Source organism: Astyanax mexicanus, chromosome 1 (genome assembly GCF_023375975.1).
Source record: "Astyanax mexicanus isolate ESR-SI-001 chromosome 1, AstMex3_surface, whole genome shotgun sequence".
Classification (NCBI taxonomy): domain Eukaryota; kingdom Metazoa; phylum Chordata; class Actinopteri; order Characiformes; family Acestrorhamphidae; genus Astyanax; species Astyanax mexicanus.
Genome location: NC_064408.1, coordinates 21912331 through 21934332, shown reverse-complemented (window position 1 = coordinate 21934332; position 22002 = coordinate 21912331). Strand labels below are relative to the sequence as shown.

The window sequence follows — 22002 nt, the reverse complement described above, 5'->3', positions numbered from 1 at the left end:
GTTGGTATGTGGCATGGCCATAGAGTATCATGTGGTCACACTCCTTCTCTAAAACCTCTCTGAAACTGGCTTGGTCACCATTCGCACCTCTGTGCTGACAGCATGCTCACACTTACACTCAAGCAAACACACAGTCGGTAAGCACACACACACACACACACAGCCCACATGATATACAGCAACATGAGTTTAACAGTTTGTGACCACTGACCAAAAAAAATCCAGAGTCAACCAAGGCTACCAAGTGGTGCAGGGTTATTTCTCTAGAACATTATTCACAGTTGCCCTTTCACACATACAGTATAACATACAGATTTTACATATCAGATGTAAAAGTGTTCACATTACAGGAAATGTTCAATGTGGTTTAGGCAGGGGATGCAGCCAGCAGACACAATACATTATGAATTCTACAAAAAAATACCTGTTCTATACCCACATGGGCTCAGTAAGACACTAAGACAGTAGGTTGGAAGGATAAAGTCTGGATAATGTCTGATCCAGACATTTGCGTTCACTAAAACCAGCTTCTCTGGGTAAAATGACAGGGTTACCTTGCATGTGTGTAGTGGCTATTGTCATATAATAGCCATATAATAGCCCAATTCCCACATGGGCTAAGTAGGACAAAACCCAGGAAAAAGTGTGAATAAAGTCCAGATAATGGTCTGTACAGCTGATCTAGACATTTGCACACACACATACAGTTAAATTTTAGATGATATGGACATTTGCGTTCACACGTAAAGCTCTCCAGGTGAAGTTCTTGCATGTGGGAAAGAGGCTATTGTCATATAAAGCCCTATAAAGCAGATTTTCCTTTAATAATATAGTAAGGAGAGATCAGTGACAGCATATTGAAAACTGTAGGCAAAATGTTGATAGCATTTTCACATATGTACTTTACAGCTGGAGGTTTAGGCAAGAGTTTAAGCCAGCAGGCATTACCCACTGTTAATTTACCATTGTGAAGTAGCCGGTTCAATTCGCACAGCAGTTTAACAAGACAAAACACAGGATACAGTCTGGATAAAGTCCAGATAATGTCCTGTATAGCTGATCCAGACATTTAAATTCACACATACAGCTAAATTTTAGATGTGTTCACACTACAGGAAATGTTCTGTGTGATTTAGGCAAGTTGTGGATCTAGTGGTGGCATTACCCACTCTGAATTCTATGGAAAATGCCTGTTCAATTTCTGAATGGGCTCACTAAACACTTGATACTTAAAGGGCTGGCAGCATAAAGTCTGGGTAATGTTTGGTACATCTGATATGGACATTTGTGTTCACACATAGAGCTCTCCAGGTAAAGTTCTTGCATGTGGGAAAGAGGCTATAGTCATATTTAGCCCAATAAGCCAGACATAAGCTCTTTAAGAAGATAATAAGGACAGGTCAGTTGCCTATAAAACTACAGGTACAATTTTGAGAGCTCTTTCCCATATGTTTGTCCTATATTTTAGATCTGTAGATTTGTTATGTGATTTAGGGAATGATTTGAGCCAGCAGGCATTACATATTGTTAATTTACCATTGTGAAGTAGCCGGTTCAATTCCCACATGGTTTATGGCTTACGAATACAAAATCCAGAAAAAAGTCTGGATAAATCCAGATAATGGACTGTATAGCTGATCCAGACATTTGCATTTTAGTGGGTCTTACACACTATAAATTCTATTAAAAATGGCCTGTTCAATTCCAGCATGAGCTCACTAAGCACTTGATACTTAGAGGGCTGGCAGGATAAAGTCTGGGTAATGTTTGGTACACCTGATATGGACATTTTTGTTCACACATAAAACTCTCCAGGAAAAGAGGCTATTGTCATATAAATCCCTATAAGCCAGATTTCCCTTCAAGAATATAGTAAGGGCAGGTCAGTTGCCTACAAAACTACAAGTTTCGAAAACAGCTTTTCTGGGTAATGTCTAAATTCAGGGTTAATTGCGTGTGTGAAAGAGATTATTGTCATATAAAGCCCTATAAGGAAGATTCACTCTCACTTATCCCTCTACGAAAAGATTTATAGCAATTACGAAAAGATTCATGGCAAGTCTGATGACATGATGACAACCTACTGAAACCTGTACGTATAAATGTTGAGATCTTCACTGAGACTGGTAGGAGTGACACAAGTACAACAAGGATGCACGAGCTGTGAATTACAGCGAGACGTGAGATGCAAATATGTTCAGGAGACACAAGACAAGGATGCAACCAGATACTGAGCAAGCAAAAGAGGAAAAATAAACAGCGACAAACGGAAATTATATTACTTGGCTTTGGGAGTTCAAGAAAAGTTAAACTAAACTGTCAAGCAGTGGTGCTTATTCGTTGAAAGTTGAGAACGAGTCTGCTTACTGCAGTGTTAAATAACATCCACATAGTGTAAAATTTCAGTATCAGTTAAACGATTTGTTCTCTAGAAATAGAAGTCTGAGCCAAGAACCACTTGAGAAACATCTTTTTTTAAGACTGTACCAAAGGGCCAATACTAATCATCAGTCAGACACATTTGCACCAGTTGCAACTCCAAGGATAAAAACTGAAGCTGGCTCTTTTGTGAACGCTACTGTAGAAGGAAGAAGGCACTGACCCAAACCATGTGTCTCTATCACATTGGCCCCAGAGCCCCACCAGCATTCAGGCGCCACGCACAGTGGCAGGCCCGCGCACATCTCCCCCTCGCGTCTCTGTCCTCCTCCGTCAAAGCCCAGCGCCGAGGCTCCTGCTGGGAGCAGAAAGTTAGAGCTGGGCTCAGGTTACGGGCTGGGACCGCGGTGAGGAGGCCTGTTTGGCGTCCCACCCCCTTTTCCCCTCCAGACCTCCAGCCTAGCGCTGCTGCAGGGCACAGACAAACCAGACCCAGGTGACCCCTGCCTGCAGGCGGTGGTGACGAGCATCTAGCACCATGGGTGCGAGAGAACGGACCCCACCACTGGAAGCTCTGACCTCCCACAGGTTTCACAGTTTTGTGAAGTCTCTACTTAGCACTGCTGTGGAATTTTACTATAGGGCTGGGAGTGTAAAATAGTGCATGAACTGGAAAACAAACTTCACATTGAAGATTTGAATGTAGAAGACAGAAAGTAGAATATTTGAACATAGAAGACTTGAACATATAAGATTTTAACGTAGAAGATTTGAGCATATGTAGTTTAGCTGATATACATGAATAAATAAACTTTTGAGAAAAACGAGATCCACAGAGAATTTACCGTACAAACACAACCACACTCTCAGCAGAGAAAAAACAAGACTGCCAGGCACACATCCAAAGCTGACTAACATCAACCCACACCATCTACCCACATGTACTGTGGGCCCTACGTGTGAACATGCACGCTTCTGTAGGTGATGGACTTTTACTCAGAGAAAAAAAACCTGTATTCATTTTCGAATGTATGTATTAATTTTAACGCACAACCTTCAAATCTGCCACCAAGAAGCTAGATGCCTATTTATGGGCCACAAAAAGGAAGAGCCCTACTTTGAGCGTGGCGACTGCTACCCGGCAATGCTCCCTCCGATATGACACAAAAGAAAACATGCTATGAGGTGTATTAAGGTCATAGGCATGAAGAGGTCTGGTCTGGAGGGCTTTGCTTTTTATCAACCACAAAGTCTATCCCAGTACCCATAATTCCCAGCCTAGAACTCAAGAATGCAATCATTAATCACAGGCTATTCAGAGAGAAAGAGACGAGGAAGCAACAACAGATCTATTTCAGACAAGTCAACCAAGGTAAAGGTGGGGAAGCTCACACTCTTTTATCGCTATTTGACACAGGCTGTATGTTTTTCATTATTTCTGTGTTTGAGTGGCTCCGCCTCTGTTTTAACTCAATGCTGTGATTTTAATCTATCAGAGATGTAGTTGGATTATCCATGTTCTGCCCATATATGCATCCTTCCATAGCTACAGTAGGGCAAGCATTACATACGATTGGCACCTAACACATAATTTCCCATTTTCTCATTTTCTATACATTATTAACATCAAATGAGTTTTAATTTCTATGTTTTTGGGAAAGGTTAAACTACACATTGACAGATTTGTTGGCTAATCAAGCTTAATGGTAGCATAGTAGCTGTTTGGATTGGTTAATATAGCATTGCTTTTTCCCATTTTAAACGTGCTTTATGCTACAGTTTCGAGGTTGGGCCTTATTTTCTTTCCAGTCTAGATTATGCATGGAGCATAAATAAATAGATAAATAAATGTAGGTATCCTATCAGTATTTTGATGACCATTTAGATGTAGTACATACAGTGACACTTTTTAAAAGAAAAAATGGTGGTCAATTTAGGATAAAAGCTACCTCCCTCACAATTTATTGTTAATGTGGCACCCATGTCTAAATAAAAACAAATACAGCTCTGGACAAAAATTAAAAGATCACTTCAGTTTCTGAATCAGTTTCTCTGATTTTGCTATATATAGGTAGATGTTTATTCTATAAACTACGGACAACATTTCTCCCATATTCCAAATAAAAATATTCTCATTTAGAGCATTTATTTGCAGAAAATGAGAAATGGCTGAAATAACAAAAAGATGCAGAGCTTTCAGATCTCAAATAAGGCAATATTTGGTGGAACAACCCTGTTTTTAATCACAGTTTTCATGCATCTTGGCATGTTCTCCTCCACCAGTCTTACACACTGCTTTTGGATAACTTTATGCCACTGCTAGTGCAACAATTCAAGCAGTTCAGCTTGGTTTGTTGGCTTGTGATCATCCATCTTCCTCTTGATTATATTTCAGAGGTTTTCAATTTGGTAAAATCAAAGGAATTTATAATTTTTAAGTTGTTTCTTATTTTTTTGCAAATTCAACATATTTTCCATGTTGTGGATTGTAAAGCAATGTTTGGTCTTTTTGACTTGATTTTAGCATGAAGCATCAAGCTGTCTGTAAATTGACTATGCTCAACATCCACATACGGATGGAGGAGTGTGGATTGGTGGTTCTTGAACGTGCCTGAAGGCTGTCTGCCTGCCACACATTCTAATGGCATACTCCCGCCTGTCAACGCCTTCAACTCTGTAATCCAAACAGCTCTTACACACACACACACACACACACACCCCAGTCTCCACAGCTCAGCATCCCTCCACCACCCCCGGCCTCAACACTTCTGCCAAATCTTTTCCTTGCCTCCTTTTTTGAAGCTGCTGGAGGGGCGAGGGGTCAGGGGACTTGCACAAATCATCTTAAGCTAAGGGAGCCTGGGGTGCGAGGAAGGAGAGGAGAGGGTGAGGGCGCGTGGGTCCGGGTGGCGGGAGACAGAGAAACACAATCCGAGAACTAAAAAAAAGAAAGCAGTTTTCACCAGCTTGTTTTTACAGCCAGTGAGTAAGAGAGAGAGAGAGAGAGAGATGGAGAGCAGGCGGCCGGTGATCAGCTGCGGTACCCAAACACAGGGAAGGGGTTAAAGGGGTTGAAGGGTGCACTCATGGCTTGCTGGCACGCTGGGCCTTTAGGTTTACTTAGCACTCTCTTTCCACCTTCTCCACTCCACTCTGAGGAGGAGATAGGCTGTGTTTAGAGTTCCCGGCTGCCTGCTGAGCCCAGGAGCTGGGATTTACAACCCGGACATGCTACGCCCTCCGAGCGCCACTGCTCTCCTTTGATAGGTAAAGAACATGCTGTAGATCTTTGGGATTCTAATAAAAATGGAGTGCTTTATTTTTACAACTAGACATCCATTCCTGCCTCGTCTGTGGGTGAGTTATGGTTAGGCTAGACTGTGAGCCAGAGAGTGGTGCACTTTCACCATTATAACAAGCTATAGACACCTTGCTAATCTGCACTAGCTGAGAAGGTTTGCACCAGACTACAGAAGTTCCAGTTAAGGTCTGAAGTAAACCCTCTCTGTCCTCTGGGTGATGATACAAAGGTGCCATAACATTTCTTGGTCCATAAAAGGGCAAAAAAAAACAAATGCTTTACATAAGAGTTGAATCCACATATCTGCAGATAAATAACCTTTTAAGTAGAGGTGGGCGATATAAATGGCCCCTAAAATAATATCACAATATTACAGGGTATTTCTGCGATAAGGACATTCTTGGCATATGAGAAAACACTAAAGATTAACTTCAAGAATATAATGCTGCAAAAAGTTGTGTTTATTAAGTTGTTAATATAACAAATATAATGTAACAGCAAATGTGGAGCATATTAGGTGCTGCATATAAACTGCAAAAAAAAATACAATTAAATACAGTAAGTAAATATCATGATATGGACTTTTTGGCAATTTTATTGTGTTTAATATGATATGGCAACCTCCTAATTTTAATAAGAGATGAATGCCTATGTGAATAAACTTTTAAAATAATATCACAATATTTTAAGGTACTTATGCGATAATGATATTCTTGTGATCATTTTTTAAAATTAATTTCAAGATTATACTGCTGCCACAAAACAAATGTTAAAGTTTTATTTAGTATAAATAAATAAAAAATAGAACAAATATAATATGTGCTTCATATACTGTAAACTGCGAACAAACAATTACAAGCAAATAGAGTAAATAACAAAACACAAAAACAAAATAGACTGTTTTTAAAAAAATTGCAATATCATAATATGGACTTTTGGCAATATTATTGTATATAACCTTTTATGTAAGGACGAGCGATATGGCTGTTAAATAATATCACAATATTTCTGGGTATTTTGTGATAATGATATTCTTGGCGATACGACAAAACTAATTTTTTTTAATAATTTCAAGAATATACTGTTGCAACAAAACAAATGTTAATGTTTTATTTAGTATAAATATTAAATTGTCATACATTCAATAGGAACAAATATTTTATAAACAGTAACAAGAACCTGATTTTAAATAAAATAATAATAGTGTAATTATAGTATAACAAAACAAAAAATATAGTCAGTGATTCACAAATATAATGTAACAACAAACATGTACCACAAAAATAAACTGAAGCATATTTAGTGCTGCATATAAACTACAAACAAACAATTACTAGAAAATATTGTAACAAAAATCGAATGCTTTCCAAAATATCACAATATCACTTGTTTTTCACAGAATTTTTTTTTTCTATTGTGTCAGACTTTTTGCAAAAATTATTTAACACAAAACGATATGGAACACCCCAACTTTTCAGAAATGTTTTTATTAAGGTGAAGTGTTATTCTTTTGTAATACTTACATCATTTTATATTTCACAATTGTGCTGCAGTTCTTTATGGAACCAAAATGTCTCTCAAAAACCATGTAGAATTTGTAGCACCTTCATTTATAAGCGTGTACACTTCCCAATAACCAGAAAACCAACATCAGAATTCTAAGCCATTGCAGAGTTTTTTGGTACAATATATGCACTCAGAATTTGACCACACCCAAGCAGTTATTTAATTAGCTATACAATTATGAGCAAAAGTATAAATGTGTCAAATGAGTTACAGTGATTTCAAACTGCTTGGCACAAAGTACTAAACCAGAGTAACACATGGCCTATAGTGGCTTACTGGGGTAGAATATCACTAGGATAGACAAAACAGGACGTAGATAAATCCCACAGCATGGTTCAGTAAGTTCATTACTGCCAGCAAATAGTCACCACTCATAACATTCACCATAACATAAAAAACACTTCCTCATACTGTCAGAACTGCTTGCTTGGACTCCACTAGTTGTGTGAAGGTGGCAACAGATGCTTAGGTTTGAGGTTGGGCCTCCATGAAACGCATTAATAGTATGTTTTTAGCATCCATGCCTCTGTCATCACTTCACTAGTCACCATTCCTTGCACCATATTTGCTTGGTATTATAAATTCCGTACTAATAACACCATACAAGACCTGCCTGATGTTCTGTAGAAGTTTTTTTAGATCAAACTGTCTAAGCTCAGGTCTTTAAACTTGTCCATTTTTCTGCTTCTATCAGCACCAAAGGTTTACCTGCTGCCTGTTAAGTATATCCCACCACTTGACAGTAACTGTGACCTCTTGAAACTAGATAACCAATGTTATTAGTAGCTTTAATGTTACAGCTGATCAGAATATGTCACAATATGAAAATCTATGTACTGAACAATAAATTGAGACTTATTTGATTACTTCAGACCAAAAAAGACCATTTTACAAATACATGCATTAGATGAAGCAAAGGCTGTTCTAATCCATTTTTTCTAAATCTTTTAAAATAGTGTTTAAAAACAGCAAGAGCTCCTGAGTGGCACAACAGTCTAAGTGCAGGCCATCTCTTTATTAAAGTCAATACACAGAAATGTCACAGTAATCTGAGACTGGGAATCCAAGACACAAGACATAATTGGCCTATAATTGGATATCCAACATAGCTTAACAGAATTGTGGTAAGTGATTAGTGTTCTCCTCCAAGCGTGTTCAGCTGTAAAATTAAACTACAGTAGCAGAAACTTTGGAGACAAAAATAGAGAAAATTAAACAAGAAGTACATTGCCGCTCATTACATGGAAGGCTGAGACTGAATGCTACAACAAATGAATGTTCAATAACATATAATAACCTTTAAGCGTCATAAAGGTGTAGAAAAGCAGGAGAACGGGGTGGGAGAGTGTTTAGCGCCCCGCAGACCACCTGCCAACTCCACATTAGTTCTGAGTGAGTGGAGGTCAATATGGAAGAAGCTGGGCGATTGCCTCCATATCAAGATAATGAGATTGGTCTCAGTTCATCTGATCTCCTGGCCCTTAACAGACTTCCAAAAACAATTGGACAAGTAAATAAAACTCCCGGGGTGCCGGACTCCGCCCTGCCCTGAAGCAGATTATCAAACGGAGTGTGTGCACAGAAGGAATGCAATGAGGACTTTTTCTGGGCAGAGGGTAAGCAAGGGTAAAAAAGCATGGGTAATCTGTGACTCACTGACTGCATGAACAGTGTACACTGTTAAAAGTATCTTCTACCGTGAGGAACATTTAGGGCTTCTTTATTTTGAAAGGAACCCCTAAAGGTGCTTCGAGGAACATGTTCTTCTAAAAACCTTTTTGAAAAGTTCCCTCAATGTACTTTAAGGGGTTTCTCGCCTAAAAAGTCCCTAAGGAACTTATACTTTTAACAGAGGTCCAAAGTTATGTAAGCCACACTTTTTTCAAGCTTTTATTAAAAGAAAACTGATCGTACATCTTAACCGAGAGATACGCAGCATACTTAGCAAGACCATATTTCATTAAAAACATAAAATATGCATTTTCAAGCTCCTGACGACAGGAAAGGATGCCGTTTTAAGAGTTTTGCGGTCGGTGCTGAAAGTACAAGAAGGAGAAACGGGCAACCAAAAGTAAACACACAGACGGCCAGCAGTTAACCACTAGCTTGGCAAGTTCTTAAAGCAGCGAAGCTCTGCAGAAGAGCTACGGACATATTTGGATGAAAAGACACTGGGAGGAACCCTGCCAAATCTATACTCTTGGCCAGTGCCCCAAAAGTACAAAGGTAAAGGGGGGTACTCTCTTTAGAACTGTGGGTAGGGGGCCTTGTTGGGGGAGGTACTGGTGGTGGTGCATAATATCACTCTCATTCCATCTTGGCCGCAGAGCAGAATTTTAGGGGAGGGTCCCTCGGACCCCACTTCTCTTTCATTCCAGATTGTTCTGTTCGCCCCCTTTTCTCCACATTCTTGACACAAATAAGGGGATTAAGGGAAAGGGCTTCCGTTGAGAACAAAGCAGCAGGGGGACTCAGTGTCACAGTCAGTGATAAAAGTGTGGGACTCAGTCGGCCGGCCGGTGCGGAAACATGGGGCTCGCACACCTAATCCCATTAGAAGATGAAGAGGAGACAGAGAAGTAAGGTTTTTTGTTCGGGGGAGGGGTGGGGCAGGGTGTTTGTGTGTGTGTGTGTGTGTGTGTGTGTGTGTGTGTGTGTGTGTGTGTGTGTGTGTGTGTGTGAGATGCAACAAGATGCAATTGCCCTGGAATTTCAGTTTAAGACATACCAACGAATCCCAACCATAGCTAGAACGCCCACTACCACCATCAGCTAAACACGCTTGGAGGAGAATGCTAATCACCAATTTACTAATATCAGCAACCAGAAAGGCCACTCCCTCCAAAGAGGGGGTGAGAGGGCGAGACCAATATTGCCCTCATGGACTCCTGGCCACAAATTTCTGTGGCATCAAGGGCCAGCACTTAGATGGCAGAGAGACAGACGCACATCCAACCCAACAACCCTTGAGGAACCTTTAGTTATTAAGAGGGTCAATGAGGGTCAAGGCAGTGTCTCTTCATCTATTTATGGGAAATGGTGGCTCAGCAGTTAGAGCACTTTTTATCGATGACAAGGTGGTGGGTTTGATACCCAGGTTCATCAAGCTGTCTGTGTTGTCATGTGAGCTATGATGCCCACTGCTCCGGGCAGACGTGCTCACTGTACATTACTGTGTGTGCTCACTAGTGTGTATGTGGGTGCACGGAGGGAAGGCCACATTTCATCTTTCCTTAGCACACATATAGTTATTATGATTGTCTTGTCTATGGTTGTCTTGTTCACCCAGAACTCTAGACTTAGAGCTGAGCAACTATTGGAGCCATTAATGACTCCATTAATGTCAGGATTCTAAGGCATGTATGTTCCCATTCATGTCTGTATCGAAGTTAAGTGATCTAGCTAGGGCTAGGAGGTTAACCGAATTCATTTAATTAATCAAGTTACTGTTTAATGTGATTTTCAAAATGGAATAATCGAAATTGAACATCTTTACATAAATAACCTGCCAGAGTAAATCTCAGTAGATGGACATTTTCTTCTGTCTAAATACACTGGCAACATCAGGACATACAGTTCTCTTTCCCTAAGTAAGATAGTGTGGTCAGCACGGCATCAAGTCAGCATTTCTTGCGTTTTAGATACACCCATTAAGTACATTTCTGAACATGCCACTGACTTCCCAATACATTTTTAATTCTCGACTGTATGCTCACTGTTCTACATTCAAATTCTACATATTTTGCCTTACTAGTTTGACTGGTAGGTGAGTTCATGAGCTTAGGAGATATGTGTGTGTGTGTGTGTTCTGTGTCCTCTAAAAAGGTGAGGACTTCGGCTGCACCCTCATCTCCATGCAGCAGTAGAATGTGGGGCTGGGGTGTGAGAGCAGGTCTCCAGGTACGCAGCACCTCAGCAGCAGCTCTTAACAGGGTAGTGCCACCCTCTCCTCACACAGGAGTGAGAGCAGTGGGGAGGAGGTGCTGGGTAAACAAGCAGGCCACAATGACAGAGAGAGAGAGAAGGAGAGAGAGAGAGAGAGGGGGCAGTACGCAGTAAAACATCTAGCTTGGTCTTACACTCATGCCAAGCCCAAGATAAAAAAAAAATAAAAATACACGCTACTCCCCTCAGTGCCTCATTCTTCTCTATTCCAGCAGCAGGTCCAGTAGTTTAACTATGTGGTGGAACAGACATTTTGGCATAAAATTCACACTGAATTCACTGGACAACAGATATTGTAAGAGTTAAGTTGAGTAAAATGATTCTCTTAGCAAATGCCACAGAAGAACCACTTTCGCTTCCCTAAAGAACAATATATTTTTTGTATTATATAAAATTATTTAAAATTATGTGTTAGGGCACCAAGTCATTAAAAGATCACTCAGTTCTGTCCCTTGGGATGAACATAATTAGCTCTCTCTCTCTCTTTGTGGGGTCAAGGACCCTCCAACTACAACATCACTCTGCATGATGCTTGCCACTGCTTGTGTCTGTTAGCGATGAAACAAGTGTGTTCAGCTGTTTGATGATGTTGCGTTATCAGCTCTTTAAAAAAATAGTCAATTGACTAGTATTATGTGATAGCACATGCTAATCTTAACCCTCACAGAACTAGTGACACTGAGTGACAGTGGGGTAAATTAATTTTGGCTAAAGTTTTTTATAATTTTTTTTTATGTTTAAAAAAGAAATAGTCTTATTTTTTTTTCAATGATTCTATGTAGTACTGAAAAAGGGGTTCTTTAAAGCTGATGTCTGTAAGTTTTGGGATTTAGGGCCCTCTGGTGAGAATAAGTAATTGCACTGAGCATGCGGAGGAATCATGTTAAACTGGGCGGGCGTGATGCGGTCTCCTTTCAGGGCGGATGAATCCGATTCCAGGTTATGTTCAGTCAGAGAGAGAGAGAGAGAGAGAGAGAGAGAGAGTGCACAGAGTCAGAATCTTCGCTTCAACTACATACTCTGCTTTTACTCTGAGTGAATGAGCTACTGAGGTCTGAGTTTCCTCTTCTGAAGTCTCAATTGCTCCACCAGCCGCTCACATTCAATAAAACTGAGCCGGACCTTCTTTTAGAGGCTGTACGTATGACATAAGTATGTAAAGATGCGTAACGTGGCCAGAAGAACTTATCCTTTTATCCTTTCTCCACTCAGAAATGTTTAGTTTCCTACATAACTGGAACACACAAACTGTCCCTTACACAATGTCCAAATTTCTTAATGAACTGACCAATAGAAAAGGTCTCCAAAATGAACTGAAATAAGCTCTTTTTACACTTTTCTCATTTTTACTCTTTTTACAAGGTAAACGTTCTATATACATTTGAACTATTTATTAATGGTTTTCTATCACAGTAAAACCCCCTTTAACAAGATAAAGAACAATTTCTGCATCCAAAGGAGGCATTTCATTTAGTAAAGAACCCTCCAAGAACTCACACAACTTATTATGTTATTCTATTGCTCATTTATAAAGGAAATGATCTTATCAGGAGTATAGCTTTTCTGCAGTTTGGAAAAAGGAAAACCCATTTCCCACCAGAGGTGCAAATAATCACTATACTATTTATTGTGAATTTGCCCAAAAGAAGCCTACAACACAATTTATTTTAGTTTTGAGATGCTTTTTTTTCTAGTACTATAAAACCTGGTTTTGGAACAGGAAGATCGCTGTCTGATCTTATGGTGAGCGGCAAATCCAGTCAGAATATTTTTGGCAAAACATCACACAGATCAGAGATCAGGCCATTAAAGGTAAATGCCAACCTGTCCCATCATCCTGTCATCGGTCTTTTAGGTCAGAAGCTGAAATATTTATTTTCATGAGAAATATAAAAACAATTTTCTGTTTTTAGGTGGATGTTTTATTCATCTTCTCAAACACGTCCAACGTTTTATGCTTAACATGTGCTTATTCTATTACAACGCTTCTCAAGTTCCTTTCTCGAGTTGGTACATTATAAAAAAACAAGACAGTAAAAAGCACATCTTTGCCTATTAACTATTAAAATAAAGTGCCACAAAGGCTTTGTTTTAGTGATGCTGTAAAGAAACATACTTGATGCTTTAACCTCTTAAACTGCTCTGAATCAACGGAAGGTTCTTGGCCTTATTTCCTACAGTTAAGACTTGGGAACAATTCAGCCTGCAGTTTGCGAAGAGTAATCCTTAGGGTGGAATAAAAACCACAGAGCATAAGGGGTCAAAACTCTTCTAAAAAGATTTGTGTCTGAGTCTAAATACATTATGTCATTGTTTTATACAATTTTAAGGGCTCTTCCTTAATCATTCACATTATGTGGAGGATCTTCAAACCCATGCTCACACAACTTATTTTGTCTGAAGTACTCTGAATCCTTCACAGTGGATTTACCAGTGTTGAGTCAACTATATTAGTTTTAATTTAACAGTGTGGATGTTTAATTTTAAGCATTGATTTGACAGATGCAGATTAACTGTGTTACCCTGATTAACCCTCCTGTTATGTTACAGGTCAAATTGACTTGTTTTAAAGTTTAAAGATTTAGGAAAAATAGTATTTTTTTCAGTGTGAAACTTCAGATATAATATTTATAATGAGTGTAATCAACATATAATATGAAAATGTAACATATAACATTATGCATAACACGTAATTATTTATGAAAAACGAGTGAATTATCCTAACTGAACCATTACCTTTTAGAGTTAAGGAACACCATTGCACTAAATGATAGAATAATTGGATGGATAATTAGTAATAAAATATTCACACTGTTTGTTAGGTTTTTTTAGTTTTTTTAGACAACTTTTAGATAATTAAAAATGCACCGGGCAATATGACCCAGGAACAACATTGCTGTTTCTGATAAGTGAACATATTTACCAACATATGATCAAATATTACTAATTATAGTAGCATGCTTTTTAATGTATTTATTTGGATAATGCCTTGCCCATTCATAGTGTCAGCTACATCCTTATAAAAAAAGGCTGTTGGTGTAGTGGATAACAACACTGTTTACGCTGTAGAACATTAGGGTTGGGCATGGGCAAGTGTTGGGTTGGGTTGGGCAAGAATACCATGTTAGGCCATTCTTGTCTGTGGGTAAAACTTCTAAATTTTTAATTTATTGACATGTATTAAAATATAAGCAATTCAGTATAAGATGTATCTTCTCTATGACTGAGAACCTTGAATATGACTCTTTGAAAAACTTAAACTAAAACAGGATTACACTATAAAAATACTGTGTTGCAAACCCACCCAATTGTTCAATTCTCTACTTAAAAGGAAAACCAGGAACCAGAAGATATATAATATATATAATAGGTCAAAGAACAGAATAGAAAGAAGCTTGTTTTGGAAGTTCTAAAGGTTTGTAACATGACAGCCAGCACTGAGAACGAAAGTCAATACTTCTCGATGCAGAATGCCAAGACGCCATTGCTGGTGCACTGATCCACTGAGCCAGAGGCAAGGCAAGCCTGAGCAATGGCAGCCAGTGAGTGTGAGCTGCCTTACTGGCTCTTGGTTCACAATCCTGTTGTTCTATTATACACAAATCTCTGTCAGTTTTTTTTTTTTTTTACCTTCGCAAAGAAACAGCATTTAACAGAAGAAAGAAACATACTAGTACTTAGTGAAGCTAATTATTAGAACTATCTTCATAATATTGTACACCAATGTCAATAACCTGCCATCAATTTAATGGAATGACACTACAGGACATCTTAGTAGCTTATATTTGTTAAGAAAAAAGGTATTGTTTGTTAAGCGTATCAAGGAAGAATGCTATTGTTCAAACATGCTCCAATGTTGTGTTATCTGCTATACATGACAGCCTTTAGGAATAAGTAAAACCACAATGAAAATAAAAAAAACTGGTATGATCAATATTACAGGTTTAGATATAATCACTATGGAAAAGTGCAGCAAACATCTTACAGAATGATACAGCCACAAGAAAAAAAACACTATATACTACATACGAAATGGCTCGGCCAATGGGGCGTTTTCCAACAAACAATACAACACACATAAGGGACTCCAACCAGGGTCTTGGTCTTTGTCTTAAAAAATAAAATAATAGATTTTACTAAATTGAAAACCTCTGCAATATAAAAAAGAAGGAAGATGGATGATCACAAGCCATCAAACCAAAAGGAACTGCTTAAATTGTTGCAGCAGGAGTGGCATAAAGTTATCCAAAAGCAGTGTGTAAGACTGGTGGAGGAGAACATGCCAAGATGCATGAAAACTGTGATTAAAACCCAGGGTTATTCCACCAAATACTGATTTCTGAACTCTTAAAACTTTATAAATATGAACTTGTTTTCTTTGCATTATTTGAGGTATGAAAGTTCTGCATCTTTTTTGTTATTTCAGCCATTTCTCATTTTCTGCAAATAAATGCAGATGAAATAAATTCAAATAGAAATGTTCACTTCTTTCAACTGGGATCTAACCCATGCATGTTCACAGATGTGCCTAAAGGTTTTAGTTGAGATGGGACTGCAATGTTGAACATTCACAAAGGATTCAAAGTGTATGGAAAATGCTTATCTACAGTTATGTAAAATACCTTTAAAAGGGCATATTCTCAGAGAAGAGCTTAATTTTAATGTATGTGATAAGTCACTTTTATCAATGTCTATATTCTAGGAGTAGAAGTATATTGTTGCTGTAAAGATAATTCTCATAACTCATATTTTAACATTAAATGTAGACTAGACATTCTTTTCATGAGAATTTTCATCAGACATGAGAATTTTCATCAGAAATAAACCGGCGTTAGATATTTTTCCTGATTAAAACTTCAAGGATTTATAGATTTGTGGTTGATCCCAAGGTGTTTAGAGGTTTATGTCATGACTTGTCATGTGTTGTGTAATAAGACACTTCTTTCAGTCTAAATAAATAAGTGTAATGCAATTCACCTGGTCCTTGAATTATTGATGTATTGTACTTCAAAATTAAATGTAATTTAGCTTAAATGTAATTTAGCTTGTTTAATATTAGTAGCCAGGTTAAAACAGTGTTTGCTTTACATAAAAGAACACACCTTGTTATTATATAAATATGTGCAAACAGGATTAAGGATTAAGTCTATAACACTGTAAAAAAAAGGATTAAACTTTTATCAAGTCGATTGAGCAAAAGCCTCAACAAAAGTCTGATCAACCATAAGTTTTTAGTCAAGACTAAAACATTTGGGCAAATATGATGCAAAGTTTTTCTGTTGTTTTTTGGGGAGGCAATATTTACTGTAATATTTTACAGTGTGGAGACGTGTGTCAGTTGGAAGCTTTTAAATCAGGGAGTCAAGAACAGGCAGGATATTTACACTGATTTAATTACAGGGCTACGCGGTTGGCTTGTGGCAGTTTGGGTAAATGTGTTAATTACGGGCAGTTAGTGTCGCATCACTATAAATAAGTGCGTTTTATAAGGATATACAAACAGCAAGCCCATAATAAGCAAACGCACGATTTAGAGTACATACATGTACTTTTTATGTGCACTAAAGTAAAAGTTTATTGGAGTTCTATTTGTCTTAGAGGATAATAGTTTCAACTTTAGTGTATACGTGTGAGAAAAGCAATCTACTTTTACTCAATTACTACTGTATTGCTACTGTCACTTGTTTTATTGGTGGCCTTAGTTTATTTTTTTACTATAGTAAAGCTTTGCTATACTTTACACATCGAACTGTCGTTACATTATCGTGTTATTTAGGCCAATACACCGTTAAGAACAGTGGGTTAGACTTTCTACTTTTGTATTGCTACACAGTAAATTTGCCAGTGCAAATTGTAAACAATCTTATAGCGTTAAATGTCAACCCGTAAACTTTTTCTTTTAAAAATACACGTGTTGAAACACTTGTAACTTTTCTGTGTACTCAAGTCGATTGGAAAAGTAATTTAAGTCATTAATTCACTGAATTAGCCATTCTTTAAGCTAAAGCTACTTTATCCACCTCTGCTAGCTGTCTCCTGGATCTTGGGTGGGGCCCTAACGTCGTGTGAAGTTGGTGAAAAAAGGTTCAGGGCGTCCTGACAGCAGTCCAAGAACGCAATTAAGCAGCTATCCAACTGCTTTTAAACACTGACCATCCCCAGCTAGGTCCCCAGTGTGGAATGAACACCTACAATGTTAAATTAGTGTCTAGAGTGTTCGCTTACATTCAGCTGGGCACAACAACAATGCCGTGTGTTCAAGTGTTCAAGAACCTCAAAAATGTAATCGTTGGATTAATTTATGAAATTATGTCATATATTTGTATTCAAACAGAGAAAATACTGAGCAAATGCCTTATTTAACTTGGTATAGATAAAAAATATCAAGAAACTAAATTTATAACGAAGAAAAAAATCAACTTGTTCTGATAAACCTGCTAAAAAACAGTTTAGGCCTTCGCGTGCGCTGGTTTATGCTATAGCCTGTTAAACCCGAACAACATATCAATGTATTATATTTCCTTTGTTGGTATTAATTTTATTTTTACCTAATTTAAGTGGAAGCTGTTCTTTACATCGTGTCAAAAATCGTGAGATATGGATCAATATCAATATAAAGTCTCCGAAATTCCTTTTATTATTATAAACTCAGAAAACAATTTTTACAGCTTTTTTGCTAGTAATCAGCGCTCCAATTTCAATTGCTTCTAAAAAGTTTACCACCGTTATATATGCTAGATAATTTAACATGGTAAATTGTTGGAATTTTAAATATACCTATTATCTAACAGTGCTCATTTTTATTTGATGCAAATTGTACACTTTTATTTGCAATCGAGTCATGTTTTGATAATCAAAGTTAACTAGATCTAAAGCACATTTCTTCAAAAAAAAGTCAAATGTCCCGGCCTACAAATTTAATCAGGAAATATTATAATGGATAAAACAGCGATACGACGAAAGAGAAACTAAACGAAAAAAAATTGGTGCAACCTTCCTGTCATTAACCGATTATTTCACAGGATTTCAATCGAAAATAAAACAGAACAGATGTAGTAAATGTGTGTTTTTTTTTTAATAAATACAGTATTATTTATCAGGCACAGCTGGCCCTTTCCTGAGCCTACTGAACTAAATGTAATGTAAATACACAAATCAGCACAAATCAGGCCTACATACAAAATGATAAGCATATTTATTTGCAATTCACATATTTTAATCTTAAAAATATTCTTAAATATTTTAAAGTTGCAAATTACAGGACATTAATGCGTTACGTTTTTACCTTTTACAGACGTAGATTTAGTTAAATATATTAATGCACACTTTTATATTTGTTGCATGTGTTACATAGCATTTATTAAACCCGGTATAGGATACATGTTTTTTCGCTCAATCGTATTTTATGTGTATTTTATCTGAATATAGTTTAACAACCATAAATTGGAGTTAATCTGTGTAATTTGGGATGTTCGGGCTCAGAATCGCGGGGGTCTTCGCGGTTGTTTCTCTGTACAGGGGTTTTCTATGAAACGTCTACTTGTTCGGCAAATTTGCTGACCATCACGCGGGTGAGGCTGGATGAAAGGCGGACAGGCACAGCGGCGCGAGACGGTGGATGTCGGCTTTTGTGCGCGGGCAGGCCTCCACCAGCGCGCGCTGATGTCTCCGCCGTATTGAAAGAAATCAAACAAAAGCGCTTCAAAGTTGTTGACAGGCGTGAAGAGCAGCCATGCAGCGCGAGACCAGTCCTCAGCCCTCAGTTACCAAACTGGACACTAGCAGCAGTCTGCAGAGGTCCTGACTAACAACTCCTCCAGAACACACACACACACACACACACACACACACTCATACACACTCCAACGATCAGTGATTTACAGTTATTTTACAGGTTTAACAAAAGTATATATAACACTATACATTATATTACAACATGTATTTTATACTATTCTATTAATAATGAATTAGAACAATAGTAATGTAATATTACACTGGCTGCGGTATTTTACTTTTTCGGCACTCATTTTTCCCCAGACAACACACACACATGCACAAACACACACGCTAAAAAATATAAAAATCTATTTTTATAAAATCTATTTTTAAATAATAATGTTCTTCAACACCTATTGCACATAATGCTAGTATTATATTATTATTATGATTATTATTATTATTATTATTAAAGACAAGAATCACTTAAATAAGGATAAATATTTCATGAAAAATGTACTGCTAAATTGGTCGAAATAGAATTACTTTTCTTCTTCTTCATTATTGTTTATTTTTATTGCTATTGTTATTTTAATTTCGATGTGAATTTGTTCTATTGTTCATTAATGTTATTAATTTAGCAATAAAGTTTATTTTTGTACTTCCTCTACTACTACTATCCTGCCTTTATCGCTGCTAATATAAATTTATTTAAAATAATAGTATTACAATATGATACATATTAAAACTATTATTATTATTAGTAGTAGTAGTAGTATTATACTGTAAATATTGTTACTATTGCTGTTATGATATTTATATTGACAGTACGCTCATTTTGGTTATATTGCTGATTCTGGAGCGCTGGTGATGAGCAGGAGAGGGAGATAGATACAGGCTGTTTATAAAAAGGTACAGAAAGGAGGCTTACTGTTGGTAGTCGTGTTTGCAGTAAACTTTCCGGTCTCTGCAATAGCAGCTCATGGTGAGAGGCTGTTGACACACGGCGCACTGCAAACACTCCTCGTGCCAAGAGGACTCGTTAACGCGCAGGAGGAAGCGGTCAGCGATGGGTCTTTGGCATCCTGCACACACATTCTGAGGATGGCACTCAGCGCCTGCTGGGTCACAACACACACATCCATACACACAGGTACATTACAGCACAAATTAAACACATTATAAACACATTCCTGCTGTGAAAAACAGATATAAATTCGTAAACACAAATAAAAACAAATCGATAAAAAACGGAGAAGAAATATGCCAGATGTTTTTTGGCGGTTTTTAACTTTTTGACATTTTCTTATTCTCACAGTTTTTTTCTTTAAATTGTTCCAATATTTTATGATTAATAAATTAAAATTAATTTTCAAAATAAATAAAATCTTTTTACACTGACTTCTATTGAAAGTCAATATATATATTTTTCATTTTGTAAAGTTGCTGTTTTGGTGATAACGTTTTTACTTGACAATAACAAAATAAAACAATAAATTAAATAAAACAAATAGACGATATGTACATCAAAAGATAACATAAACGAAATGCAATGCACGGTACTAAAACTAATTTAATCGGACAAATATATATTTTCTTATCATTAATGACTAGCAAAAATGAATATCCAAAACGGGAGGCGGAAAAATATTATTTACAAAATATTATTCACTTTTATTGCTAAAAAATGTAAAATGTTATATTCATTTAATTCACCGTGATATTTAGACACAGTGTAAAGAACAAATATAAAAAAAAATAAAGATGTTTTTGAGTGACAGCGACGAGATATCGCATTAATATTTAGACACAGCAGAGTTATTTATAATCAAACACACACGTGTGTAGGTTTTGGGTGAAGTTTTGGATGAAGTTTTGGGTGAAACACCACGTGTCAGCAACGAAGCATGGATGAATTAAAGCTCACCAAGCATCACTCCTAAGCTGACAGCTCCTGATCTCAACTGCTCCTCGATTTTGATCCCGTCCAACATCTTCAGACAGGTCGACTGATCACCTGAGGAAAGGTATCTCTGCACGGAGCGCAGATCCGCTTCAGTGTCCATAAAGAGCAGTGCGGAGAAAATGGGCTGTGCTGAGAATTTCGAAGAAACTCAGAAGATCAGAACCTCAAGAAAGATCAAAGGAGGAAGAAGAGCTTCTGGCGGTTAATCTACAGGTTGCTGAGGAAGGCTGATCATGACAGCAGTTGAGGAGTAGAGCAGGACACTCTCCTGTTGATCTCACTCCGGAGTGTGAGAGGACTATAGCGACGTCTACGAAAAGAAAGAGTGAAAAACTGTCATTCCCGCGCGAGAGCTTTCAGACGAGGTTTCGCAAGCGCAAAATATCTTCCCAGAAGCAGAGCCGGAGACCCGGGTACAATCCAGAGCCGCGAGCCGGAGCTGAGAGACAGTCAGTCAGACGCTCTGAGGAGAGTGAGGAGAGTGTGTGATGTGTGTGTGTGTTGTAGACTGCCGGAGGAGGAGACCGAGCGCGAGGGTGAACTATAGCCGGAGGAGCTGCATCCCTCCCACACGCCCATTGCGTCACGATCTGCCCCCGCGCGGCCCAGATTTATTTATTAAATTATTTACTTACTTACTTACTTATTTATTTACAGTATTCCAATAAGTCTTCTCCCACTGAGATTATTTATTATTTTATTTCCAATAAGCCATCGCATTTATTTATTTACTTATTTATTTATTTATTTATTTATTTCCATAACAATATTTAGTTACATTGTTCAAAAAAAACAAGACATAAACAGTGCATTTAGTGCAGTCTTGTGTATGTGCACACATATACACGGTAAACCTGCCAGTAAACACATCATATGTAACCAATCGCATATACAGCTCTGGGGAAAAAAAATAAGAGGCCACTTCAGTTTCTAAATCAATTTCTCTGATTTTGCTATTTATAGGTATATGTTTAAGTAAAATTAACATTGTTGTTTTATTTTAAAAAATACAGAACACTTTTCTCCCAAATTCCAAGTAAACATACTGATATGTCTGCATTTCTTTGCAGAAAATGAGAAATGGCTGAAATAACAAAAAAAGAAGCAGAGCTTTCAGATCTCAAATAAT

The 22002-nt window shown here is 37.6% G+C and overlaps 1 protein-coding gene across 2 annotated transcripts in view; it reads right to left on the bottom strand.

The window, feature by feature from the left end:
* lmx1ba (LIM homeobox transcription factor 1, beta a) overlaps positions 1–21376 on the bottom strand; it is a 60237-nt gene extending 38861 nt beyond the window's left edge. The window contains exons 1-2 of one of the 2 annotated variants that reach the window (XM_049474831.1): positions 20835–21376; positions 19839–20028 (exon numbers count right to left, since the gene is read on the bottom strand). In XM_049474831.1, the coding sequence (XP_049330788.1) occupies positions 19839–20028; positions 20835–20973 (329 nt within the window). In that variant the 5' untranslated portion in view covers positions 20974–21376. The remainder of the gene's footprint in view (positions 1–19838; positions 20029–20834) is intronic. The other variant, XM_049474836.1, reaches the window with a different exon arrangement.
* Between the last annotated feature and the right edge of the window lie 626 nt (positions 21377–22002).